The 13053-nt window shown below is 36.6% G+C and overlaps 1 protein-coding gene across 1 annotated transcript; it reads right to left on the bottom strand.

The window, feature by feature from the left end:
• Nucleotides 1-945: 945 nt before the first annotated feature.
• Nucleotides 946-10982, bottom strand: LOC130465112 (probable serine/threonine-protein kinase At1g54610). The gene is given in 8 exon segments (XM_056834101.1): nt 946-1138; nt 1140-1420; nt 3578-3692; nt 5657-5757; nt 6463-6690; nt 7291-7608; nt 7803-8087; nt 9899-10982. Coding segments are annotated over 8 exon segments (1965 nt in total). The 5' UTR covers nt 10343-10982.
• Between the last annotated feature and the right edge of the window lie 2071 nt (nt 10983-13053).

Raw genomic sequence — 13053 nt, 5'->3', positions numbered from 1 at the left:
ACATCTCTAATGAAATATAGGCTCAGCAATTTGCGACAATATTATCAGAAATCTTACATAATTGGCAAATCTGGTTTAAAGACAACCCCAAAAATGCTACCAACGCAGTGTACAACCAAGCTGCAGCTGCAAATGTTGAGAATTTGAAGAGAAACTTCACCCAGCACTAAACTGACACTTAAAATTACATAAATTATTGCGGGGTATGCTAATATATCTGAAGCATGAAAATCTTACTATTTTGATACAGCAGGTTGCAGAGAAATAGCTGATTACATGTGAGCTGTAAGTTAATTGGATGAGCCACAAGTTGGCAGCAGATCGGCTATATTAGCTGGGTAAGAGTAAGACCAACCTGTACAAGAAAAATTATGGATTTCTCCCAAAACGAAAAGTGACTCCCTACTCCAGAAGCAAAACAAAAAAAAAAATCACTGGTTTCAGCTATCTGCGGCAATCATTTTCTAGCCAAATTTGTGCTCTAATCCTTTACATTGATCTTACCTACTACTCACTCTGCTTCAACGGCCAGCAACAAACAATGAAGCAGAAGATACTTGATTTCCTTCAGACTGCATCTTTCTGATTTTCGCCTTGTCTATACGTGCTCTTCTAACTGATTCTTGGATATGGCGATCATGATCTTTCAACATCTGATCCATATTGCTTGAAGGGACTATAGAGGTCCTGAGTAGTGAATTTTGCTCCCCTTTGATCCATAACCAAGCTGGAAATACAATGCGGAAGTTTAGGGGCACGGAAAGGAAAACAAGACAGCCTACTCAAATTAATTCTAGTAATTAATTCAAATTCAAGACAGCCTACTCAAATTACTTTAAGTAAAGTTAAGGTTTTAGGGTGTACCAAAATCCAATTGATCAAGCCTTGGTTTAGTACTAAGGTTAACATGCAGCTGACACAAGGGAAATGAAATAAAGAAAGAACTTACAAGACAGGATCTTTATTGCTACTTCTTCCATCTTCATTTTGATGAGAATTTGCAGGGCCCTGCATTTGATCTCGCCTTTTCATGGACTCTGATGATACTTCTTTGAATGATCCAGGGAACCTTGATACTAGTTTCGGAGCACCAGATTGCAGAGAACTAGACTTTTCTCTCTATCCTCAGATAAGAAGCTCTCCTTGCTGCCATTGGACCAGAAAGTGTTGATATTTCAGCACCATTTGACACTTTGGAAACATCATCCATGTTCTTGCCAGCCTTCACCCATGCTGCTGGATTAACAAGTGGTCCTGAATGTGATGCTCTCTTATGATGGTGTCCATGCCGGCTTATACCAGAATCTTCTCTTGCTTGAGATATTCTAGGGGGTTCAATCGGAAAGCCGGAAGCAACCTCTTCCTGGTGGGGGTTGAACTTCTCACTTCGGCTCTTTGAATTAGATTGAGCTTGCCTCTTCTGAAAAAAGCATATACATGAGGACAGCGATAAAAGCTCAAGAAATGGAAAGTAACAAGAAGTAGATTTTAAAAACAGAATCTCTAGTAAAAAGGTCACCGACATGATTTTTTGGCACAAAAGAGTTACATCAGCAAAGGAGGAACATGGAGGGGGGGATAACAGAATACATTTTACAACTGTTATCGAAGGACGTGATGTGACTTGACTACTCAGAAAGACATTAATGCAGATCAGCTATTTTCGCACATCAAAGTATATGATATATACTAACTAACCAGACTCGGTATCACTTCCAGTTTCCAGTTTTATTTTGAAATTTTAAATTTGATTCTAGTTTTCAAAATATATAATTGAAAACTCACAACGATAACAAACGTCACTAAGCTATCCTTCCATGCACACAGTACTATCTTCCACCCATCAACAATTTACTAACACGGCCAATACCATATTGCAAAAAATATCACAACCTTAGATATTAGTGAGCATTCAACATCACAGATCTTATACGACGTCGGGAATTCATCTCCAATTGATGATGAGGCTAGAATCTCCATGCGGAACACAATTTTTCAAAATTAAAAATTAAGTCTTTTTTCGCTAAAAGAAAACACTTAAACACATCAACAGCCTTTGTCAACCGCTAACCTTTGTTTAATGTTCTCAGTTTTATGAGGTGTAGTTGCGGCTTGTGAACATTCAAGGAATGAAGATGATTTGGGAAAATGAGGCCTTTAAATACCAGGTTTTAGCAAATGAGCGGATTGTAAAAATTGCTTGGATAGAGGCATAAGTATAAAAGGGGTAATAGAAAACATCTATTATTGTGAAACAAACCGGGATAGAACTGGCGGTAGATCAGGGGGAATGAGGGTAATGATTACCCACTTTTGAAGCTATCAGTAGGGTAATGTATTAGTAGAACAACCCCCACAAAGAGGGTAACATTTTCTCAGTTGCACTACATCGTCCCTTATTACAATCCTAAACTCGTTTCCATTCTCTTTATTTAGTCCCACTCTTCATTACCCCATTTTGAGAACGAGAAAATGATAAATAACTCTTTATGTAATTCAAGCAGCAAAAGGACAAACAGCTTGATTGTCTACTCTTTTTTTGGGGTGAGGAAACATTTTGTTACCTTTTTATAACTTGGTTGTGGCACTCCTGCTATGTGTACTCGAGCTAACTTAGCAAATGCAAGGTAAGTGCCAAAAGTTTGTTTAGATAATAGAGTTTAAAGCACCTTAGCACACTCTAAATTAAAATAAGTCCAACCCACGACCAGTCCAAATCTGAGACGTCCAGCACAGATATGATCCATAGACATGATGTTTCCTGCCTTAACTTAATTAATGCGGGGTTCAAGGCACCGCATTACAACCAATAATTGAAAACATGATGATTTTAGGCATTCCGTTCTGCAGAGTTTGGTGACCCCTACTATGCTCATATCTTATATTCTATATCCATTGAATTTATTAAATAAAATTACCATAAAAAACAGTGCGAAGACACCATTGAAATAAATACCTTTAAAATCGTAAAATGCCAAATGGACAAGTCGTAACTTGCCCTAAATGGACAAAAATTGCAAACAAAAGTCTTGCAATTTTGCAAGGACTTTGAACATACTTTTACTACCTTATATTTCCTCTAATCTTTTCAACTAGTTGACACCTTGATACTGACCTATTTGACCCAAATAATCAAGTTGGACTTAAATCAGTCAGGATTCAAGTCATGTCACCTTTAGGAAGATCTAGAAGCGATTGCATGCATATTAACTTGCCTTCTTGTATAAAATTCTACTATTACTTCCCCTTGCTTCCCTTCCACAACATCATCAAACCCATACAAACCCGAGAAATGTAGAGTCTGACCACTAACCAGTAAAGACAGGCCAAATATTGAAAATAGTAAATAACTTTTCACCTTAAGAAAAAGATGGGAAATTATACAGCTTAAGCACAGAAAAGGCTCTAGCAGAGTGCTAGAATATAACGAGATCGAGATGTAATATGTGTTTAAAGTTACTTTAAACATGATAACTACTATTTAAAAATATTGCATCTTCAAATAATCCATAGGCTAAATCTGATAATTTGTGGAGCATCCAGCATAATAACAGAAAATTAAGAACAGAAAAAGTACCTGCATGGACACAACTAATTCAGCATTGGCATCCGGTGCAGGGATGGCTCGGGATTCTCTTGTTCCCCTTCTTTCAGGGTCACCCCTATTGGCCCTGCTCCCAGCAGCTCCTTGTCTGCATGTATGCAAAACTTCTTTAGGTTCCTCAGTTCTCGTAAAGAAATGGGGGGCGGGGGGTGTCATGAGACTCATGACTACTTTCTTTCAACATATCCTCTTTCTGCATGCCATGGACTAACCTCAAACTACAATACAGTGTTTTCCTTGAAAGCTTGAAGTTTGTGAAAAGTAAACAAATAGTCCTCACTTTAGAAGCCAACGGTAATAGGACCTAAACTTTTTTAGTGTACATATGAGCAGCTCATCTTTTTAACTGCTAGATATAGGAAAGGAAAATGAACTCAGAACTCAGGAGTTCAAAAGATCTTCTCCTCCTATCTGATCACAGGCTCACAACCACCTTGCTTCTGTAAAGAAAATTAAAGTCTCCCTTCTTGCAAAATTTAGAATGTATATCCAAGTTCTCTTAATTCTTTTGTACAAAAAGATGCTAAAAAGACCAATTCTAGTTCGCATGTTGATGTCATCTTTCCAATTTCTCATTTGAGTGTATTTTTTGCATAATATTGGCCACATGGCATGTCTCTTTTTACATTTATTTTTATAGGTTTGTTGTGATCCTGTCGCTGCAGTAATTGAGCATAGCAGATGAGAGTTGCTCTTTGGTTCTTCTCCTCTATCCCTTCCCATTTATACCTAGACTTTGTCTACGCACTATTAGGGGTTGGGTTACCAATTGGGTTCTAGATGGAAGTATAGAACTGCTTTGAGATATAGGAGTTATGTCTTGGGGAAAGAACTGTTTTTTGTTCAGAGAGTACTATCTATACCAGTTAACATTTCTCCGCCAGGATAAGTTGAAGACAGGGGCTTTTCCGATAATTCAGGCCATAAACATCTGCATAAACAGATGAACAAAGGTGTAATGACAAGGGTGCAGCGCCCCAGAAATCTCCTAGGAGTATATTGATTTTACAATGAAATACGGAGTAACATTTACGCATTTCCATTAAAACGGGGGGGGGGGGGGGGGGGGGGGGGGGGAACAAAAACAAAAAAAATCTTTAGCTCAGCTAGTGCCTAGTAGAATTTTAAAACAGGGAAGCTTTAGATTTTTTACATAAGACCTCTTAAATCAGATGAACATATGCCTCCACACTCTAATTTTTCATTTAGAGTTATGTGTAAATATCTTTTCACAACATTTTTTACATCAGGTAATTCATATCCCTTCTGCCAAAAAGACGAAAATTGAGCAATGAAGGATGTCGAAAAATATTGTTTTAAAAAAGATAAGTGAAATATTAGTAGGATATCTAATTCAAATTGGGATCTTACTTGAATCGCTCCCTTGCCGGACACTAGCGCTGTGACACTGTCGAGGAAAAGAGAGTATGTGGACTAGGTAGAACTTTCCTATTAAGCCTTTGATTCCCTCTGCCTCTCCCATAGTATCTTAATATAGATATTACAGGCGTCATTTCCAATGTATATAAAACTATCTTCCTTGTAGGAAAATGAGATCTCGCCAGGGTGATATCTAATGGATTGTTATGTTTCTCACAGGAGAAAGAATATGACTGAGTTTTAGATCTAGTTTAAACTTTATAATTTAATATCCTTAGTTCAACTCAAACTTCAGACCAAGTATGAGAATACTCTCTCTTGGAGGCTTTTGAACTAGTCATTCACTAGAATGCAGGACATGGAAAAGGCATCTCAGTTGGACTGACCAGCATACTGAATAAGAGGCTCACAATGCATAATAGAATTCTTACCTAACTAATATATGGCTTGTTTCGAAATAAGGGATAGGTGTATACAAGGGTTGAAATAATGAAATGTGTGAGACATCCACATTTATCAGGATTATTCTGGATTTCTATTTGTTTTAAAGTCATTGCACTGTTCACTGTGAAGAACAAAGTGCTGCCACCAATTCTCATCAAAGCGCTATTTTAAATAAAAAAGCCTTCAGCGTCATAGTAAATAAGAAATGCAAACAAAAATAAATTCTACCTTCTAGCCTCCTCGTCTCTCATTTTTGCATCAAACTCTTTGCTTGGAGGATATTTTGGCAAGCTTGATGGATCACAAGGAAGTGGTTTCATAGCAAAGAACTGAAGAATGAACATTAATACTATTAAGCCCAGAACGCACCTTGAACTATACAAGTATAAGAAATGTAAAATGCTGAAATTGCAAAGAGTTTAACGACGGGGATGAACAAAAGAATACAAAACTCTACAAAAACATCAGTTAATAAACAACATTCGACTAAATAAGTAAAAAACAAATCAGACAGGAGAAGAAAGAGGCGGGGATGGGGTGGGGATAGATGGTGTAGCTAATCAATTCCTGGATCTAATACTAGAAGTCTAGAACAAATCTAATTTTCAGAACATCATCAAGGGTAGCCTAAAGGGTCTCTTAACAAAGGTTTAATAGTCTTATTACAAGCAACATCTTAATGATATACTTGGTTAGTAACTACACGTTTTATAAGCCCGCTGAATGAAGAAACTTTAATCATTTATAGATATAGTGTAACTTCTCATCAAGTAGAAAAAACTTCAACAATTATGAATATCTGATTCATAGACAAATCCAAATGGCTCGGGGTACAAAAATAAGGCAATCAAATTTCTAACAGAAGTTGAAATGAAGAGGTCAAAGGTTAGAAGTTTGCATGAGCTTGCAAATTAAAGGCTCAAACTACATACCAGGAACACAGAAAAAATGGGATTTAAAAAAGAATATTACTTGATTGAATGTAGAACATTCCACATGAGTTTCTACAAATTACAGCTGGTTAAAGTAACTACCTCACTCTTTAAGGCAGAAGAGGACGAGCCACGGTCAGCAGGATCAACTGAAAGAAGAATTTCCAAAAGACCTAGAGCTGGAACAGGAAAGTCTTTAAATGTTTCTGCAACACGACGAATATATGGTTGTTGGGGTTTGAAGATTGTTGCATGCGGTAATTTTGATTTTCTCCAATATTCTTCAGAAGGCGAGCCACAAAGCTTAAAAATTTTGTGTAATTGTTCCACCTGTAAAACATTGCCAAATAAGAGCATTAGGGCATTTCCAGTTCATATATCAAGATATCAGATCAACAGGGATACTGTAATCATGAAGGGAGATGATAACTTCACCAAGAAGAAAGTAAATGTTGTCAAAAAAAAGGGCACTAACTTTAGTCAAGTCAACAAAATCCTAGCAAAGAGTTCAATTGAACACAAAAATATTACTCCCCCTGTATCACTGATTATCCAAATTGAATCATCGAAATACAAGACCTTTTAAAAGTGTAAATTGATTTCACGTGCGTTTGCACAACAATATAAAGGAATTGTCCGTTGTTACACATGAAAATTCTGCAGCTTGTTACAACAAAGTAATAAAAAACCTAAATCATTATCCATCTCCAGATTTTCAACTTAGCTTATCTTCACAGAAAAGCCATCTGCAAGAACAAGTCAACCCCTCATCCCAAATCTCTATATATTCAGCATTGAACCTACCCAATCTTAACCCCCAAACTAGCTGTGCAAACAAACCAGAAGGTACATCTTTAACTGTATACCAATTGAATCTTAAGTGCACATTGAAACAAAATTATAACCTTGAGATAGGAGTAGACCAAATACCTCTGTTCGTCCAGGCATTATTGGCTTGCCGGCATAGAGTTCAGCAAGTATGCAACCGCTACTCCACAAGTCCACTGATGTACCATAATATGTTGCACCGAGTAAAAGCTCTGGAGGCCTATACCAAAGAGTTACAACTCTGCTTGTTAGAGGCTGGCTTTGATGAGGATCATAAAAGCTAGCTAGACCAAAATCTGCAATCTTCAGTATCCCATTGTTATCAATTAAAAGATTAGATCCCTTAATGTCCCGGTGTAGAACGCCCCTGCTATGACAGTGATCCAGTCCACATAACAGCTGCTGCATATAGCACTTAACCTGAGCATACATATATGCAGGTTAGAAGGTTGAAGCATCATGAAGGAGGAAATAATCTAAAATCTCAAAACCTTAGAAACATCCATAGTTTGATCGATCAACATGTAATAAAAACAAATCTACATTCTAAACCTTCTTAGATGGTACAGACTACAAGGACTAACAAAGACACAGAGAATCCAAAGACCACATACCTGTGGTTCAGTAAACTTTACAGCTGGATGCGATGCAAGCCCTGCAAGGTCATGCTCCATATACTCAAACACGAGGTATAAGCTGCAAGACATCCTTGAGGTAACAAGACCCTCCAGTTTTATTATATTAGGATGGTCTAGTCTACGAAGAATGTGAATCTCTCGTGCCATGAAGCGTACACTTTCAGGCTCCAAGTTATCAAATCTTACTTTCTTCAAAGCAACAATTTTCCTTTGTTCAAGATCCCGAGCTCTATAGACGTTACTGTAGGTGCCCTGGCCAATCTGAGAAGAAATTACACAAATTAACATAATTGACAAACAGTAAAGAAATATGCCAAAACAAATCAGAACGATCAGAATTTTGGTGTGTGTGAGTTAGATGCTTGCTTCATCCGTGGCACTGAGAGACGCACAAATATTTGTTCTGCGAGTGTATTTACAGCAGCGGAGTGCTAGCAGATATAAGGTAGTGGTTAGGTATTGGGAATAACAGCAACAACGTTCTTCGTACTTTGAGATTGGATCAGAAGGTCCTATAAAGGCCCTCAATTCAAGAAGAAGGTATGTTATGCAACAGTTATATATCACATATGGAAGATCAGAAACGATGCTCTATGGAACAACGAAATTGTACAGGTTCATACTACTGAAAGAAAATCAAATTCATTGTATAAAATAGAATACTTAGCCTAATAGGAGAAAATGTAAGGGCACAAGATAGACAGTGGCTATGTGCTTTGTAATTTTCTGTTTTTTGACTAGGTTTTGTTGTTTTTGGCTTTTGTTAGGCCTAGTTTGTACCTAAACCTAAGGTGTTTTAGGGGTCCTTCCTAGAAGGTTTGTCTTGTCACCTTATGCTTACGTTGTAAATGCTATTTTTGAAGCGATAAAGAATCAGAGCGATCTAGTTAAATCAAGTTATAAATATATTAGAAATAAATATAATAATAAAAAATAGAGAATGCTCCATAATGCTTGAAACTGCAAGAAGATATCAGGTGCACGTATCAATCACTGCTAAAATTGAATGAGGGTGTAATTTTCTATCAAAACCATCCCACGATATGATAAGGATAAAACTATTTCCTCCTCCAGTCCTCCTACACCTTAGTGTAAGCAACAGAAGCAATTAAAGAACCTTGTATACAAAACAAGCATCAATATCAAGTAATCCAGACTATCCAGTGTAAAATTCCCAAGTGATTATAGCAAACGAGACATATGACCCACCATCAGCACCATCAGTGAGGTTGTATTACCAACTTTTGTCTAATAGTAGGAGACTTTCACTCAAGCATGTGATTTTCCATCTATTCAACTTATTTTGACTTATTTCAGTTTTGATAAATTCAGACAACATAAGTTATGACAAATTTCAAACAAAATAAGCTCAAAAAGTTCTGATGATCATACATAAATTCAGATAAGATAAGTTCATGTATGAGTTCAGTCAAAATAAGTCAAAGTGAACAGAACAGACCCTCAGACAGATAAAGTAGTGATCTAACGACTCCAAAAGCATACCCACGGGATATCCCTAAAGGGTTGCTAAAGAAGTGCATATAAGTAAAAATTCAACATAAGAAGTAATTCTAGTGATTCATAGTACATAATATTCATATACTCCGCATTATTCAACACAGAAGCATATTAACAAGTCAGACAAAAGATCAAGAAAAAATTCGAAAACAGCCTGTAACATATGACAACCAAATAATTTTGTATAAAACTCATGTTTCGCAAAATTTCTTACTTTCTTAGGCACAATGAAATTATTACAATTGAACAAGTAAAGCTTTTTCCCAATTTACATAAAGTCTAAGACAAATTAAATACAATCCAATTGACCAATTCGTTCACCTGCATATCAACCAGCATTCAACACTAGTCTAAACAATATACATAACCAATAAACATCAATATCAGCTGACCAACTAAACTGTCTTTTTTTAGTTCCTCTCAAGTCTTAATTATCTAAGTACACCACAATCAAAAGTACCAAATTAAAAAACCAACCAAAACTAATTCTACCGTAAAACCTATGAAATCATGATTACAAGCAAACCAAGTAACCACAGAAAATTGAACCATACCTTATCTAGCTTCTCAAAGGAATCAGCCCGCCGCGGTACCCATCCTTTAATAGCCTCCCCGGCAACGGCAACAAGCCAAGTAGGCCACCCAGCAGCGACCTGCTCTCCTTCGATCGACACCGGTTTCGGAATCGGCCCGCTCCCCAAATGATGAGTAACTACCAACTCAGGTTTCTCCCTCTTGCGCTCGAAACTCTCCCCTTGTAAACGAACACTCCCATTATTCACCTGCTTATCAATCAACATTACCTTCTCATCACCCCCATTACTGCTATTACTATGATTATCATGATGATGATTATTCCGATCTTCCCTCCTCAGTGAGGATACTCTTGACGAAACCCTCACTTCTGACGAAACGGCCGCCTTGCTCGAAAGCCGCTCTCTTGGACTATCCTTACTGTCATCCTCAATTGCCGATGGTTTGCAACAAATGCAACCCATTCTACCCCAATTTCACACAGTCACTCCTCCACTGCAAAATCGCACCCCACCATCAAGCTTTAAAAGGTGAAATCCCTGCAATTTTACTCAATTCCCAGTACCAATCCCTTCTTCTCAACCGAAAAATTGCATCCCACCATCAAATCAAATTGGGGGGAAATTCCAGCAATTTAAGACAATTCCTAGTACAAACTTCAACTACTCACTGGAAAATCGCATCAAAATCAAATAAGGGAAACTCCCAGCAATTTCACACAAAACCAGTACCAAATTCTACTCTTCCACTGCCAAATCACAACCCATCATCAAATTTTGAAAAGGGAAACAATCCCAGAAAATTCAGCTCCAAGATCTGGCTCAAATTCCGGAAAAAAAAAACCCTAAACTAAATTAAAGAAAAGAAGTGAATGTTTGAGTGAATAAATTGAATTGAATTGAATTGAATTGAATGAAATCATCAAACCCTAGGGGTGAGTAAAGGAGTAAATTAATAACACTAATTATACTTGAATTAAAACCCAAAAAAACAATGGATCTAGGGCTTCGATTTCCAGAGTAATGAGAGAAGGAAGAGGAGGAAGAGAGAGAAGAAGATACATTAATTTTGCGAGGAGAGAGAAAGTTGTATGATTTCAGAGTTTTTACTGTCGAAGAATTTATATACGTTTTTCTGGACACGGGCAGCTTTTCGAGAGTATAGGAAGAAAGAGGAGAGAGAAAGTGAGAGTGAGACCTTCTTTGTATTGAAGGGGACACACGCGCTTCTTTTGACGCGTGGTTTCCATAAATAGAAATAGGTTATTGACAACAAATTTGGTTTATTACAAAAATGTGTGTTGTCGTTTTTGGGTTGTTAGGAGAAATTAATTTGGAGAGATTATAATACTTAATACAGCTGATTGAATTATTATTATTATTGTTGAGTTAATTTAAGTGTTCTTGGTTATGATTAATATGGATTATTGTGTTTAAGTGTTCTTGGTTATGATTAATATGGATTATTATCTCTCATAATCTCATAAGTCATGTCATTTAAGACATGTTTGTTTGTTAGGATGATGAATGAAAAGTGGGTTAATAAATGGTTATATATATAACCATTTTCGTTGACCAAACAAACAAAGACATGCACAAGACACGAATTTTCCTTACTAGTTAGGCAAGACACATAAAGGCATGCACAAGACACTTAGACTTGCACTTGGGCAATTGGGCCTACACGTACGGTTCGACACGTGCCAAACTCTTATTATGTTTGATCTAATCTAATAAATAAAAAAGTTCAATTTCAATCATATTATGAAGTTATCGCAAGAGTACCATACGAAATTGTAAGATGGCATGTGTCAATACCGCATCATATACCAATTACGAAATATATGTCACCTAATCGGTGGCTAACCCTTCATGTCATTGTGTCGTACTATATATTCTTGCATGTCTAATTTGAATTTTTACTTATTTTAGTGTGCTTTGTAATTATGTTGTGTCGTATAGTGTGTAAAGCACCGACCTCTAATTCAAGTAATTAAGCAGCGGAATTTACCTAATTTGGTCGGGACATTATTGTAGTAACTCCCTCTTGGGAATTACAAGGCAATATCATAATAATTACTTTAAATCTCCACCATAATATAATTATTCTTTATTTCCTTAATAAAGTACCTTTCATAATTAACTTACTAAAGAGTCTTCACTAGAGTTACTATAATTTAAACATTAACTAGGTGAACATTACTAAAATGAAATCATCGCCACTACTCGTTTCCGTCGTCCTCAGCCGTACATAAAACATAAAACAATACGGTACATGTACCGCAAATTTTTCGTGATGAGTTATACCTAGCGCGAGCTGGGCGGGCGCAATGCCATTTTCAAAGCTACTATACGTCTATATATACCTCTATATGCGCTTTTCTTCCTTCTCAAAGTTGGTACGTACTCATGTGTTAAGAGTCTGCTCAACTGTAAATAAATAAATAAAAAATATAAAAAAAAGTTCGTTAAGCTTTCTATTTCACTTTCTAACAATAACATAACATAACATGCCTGATGCCACTATTCTTGTTCTCCACTCTACTGCCCTATCTTTTGTTCAATGTTAACTTCAGGCCTTATTAAATGTGGTTGGGTAGCTGCAAATATTAGTAAAGCCAACAATTTCCATAGCAGACCCACATCACTGTTAACATGCAACCACCTTGTTAAATTCTATAATGGCCCCATTATAATTTATACGGAGTATATACGTCAAGAAAGTTGTTAGCAAGATTGGATTCCGGTCGAAATTTCGATAATCGAAAATGGAAATAAACGAATTCTTAAAATTGGAATCAGCTTGGTATCGGTTTTACCTGTTCCTAAAATTATGGTGTACCAGTTAGGCGGTTACGATTTCGTATACCCAGCCATTTAATGTTCCTCAAGTCTGTGACTAGCCACACCATCAATTTGACGGTGTGGCGTGTTCACACTTATAAATAAACCCAACGTGTTTAAAATCCATCGTGTTGGTTGATGGAATCTAAAAGTAACACCATCATAGAAAATAAAGTAACATCACTCTATACAAGGAACCTCTAACATAAAATTGCAATAAATAAGAAAAGTAACGGCGAATACAATATATAAGTAACACCAACATAAAAAGTCAAGTAACATCAGTCTATACAAAGAACCTTTAACATGAAATTGAATAAACTACAATAAAA

The sequence above is a fragment of the Spinacia oleracea genome, unplaced genomic scaffold (assembly GCF_020520425.1).
Source record: "Spinacia oleracea cultivar Varoflay unplaced genomic scaffold, BTI_SOV_V1 SOVchr0_047, whole genome shotgun sequence".
NCBI lineage: Eukaryota > Viridiplantae > Streptophyta > Magnoliopsida > Caryophyllales > Amaranthaceae > Spinacia > Spinacia oleracea.
Note: the sequence above shows the minus strand (reverse complement) of the source record. Positions and strands in the feature narration are given on the sequence as shown.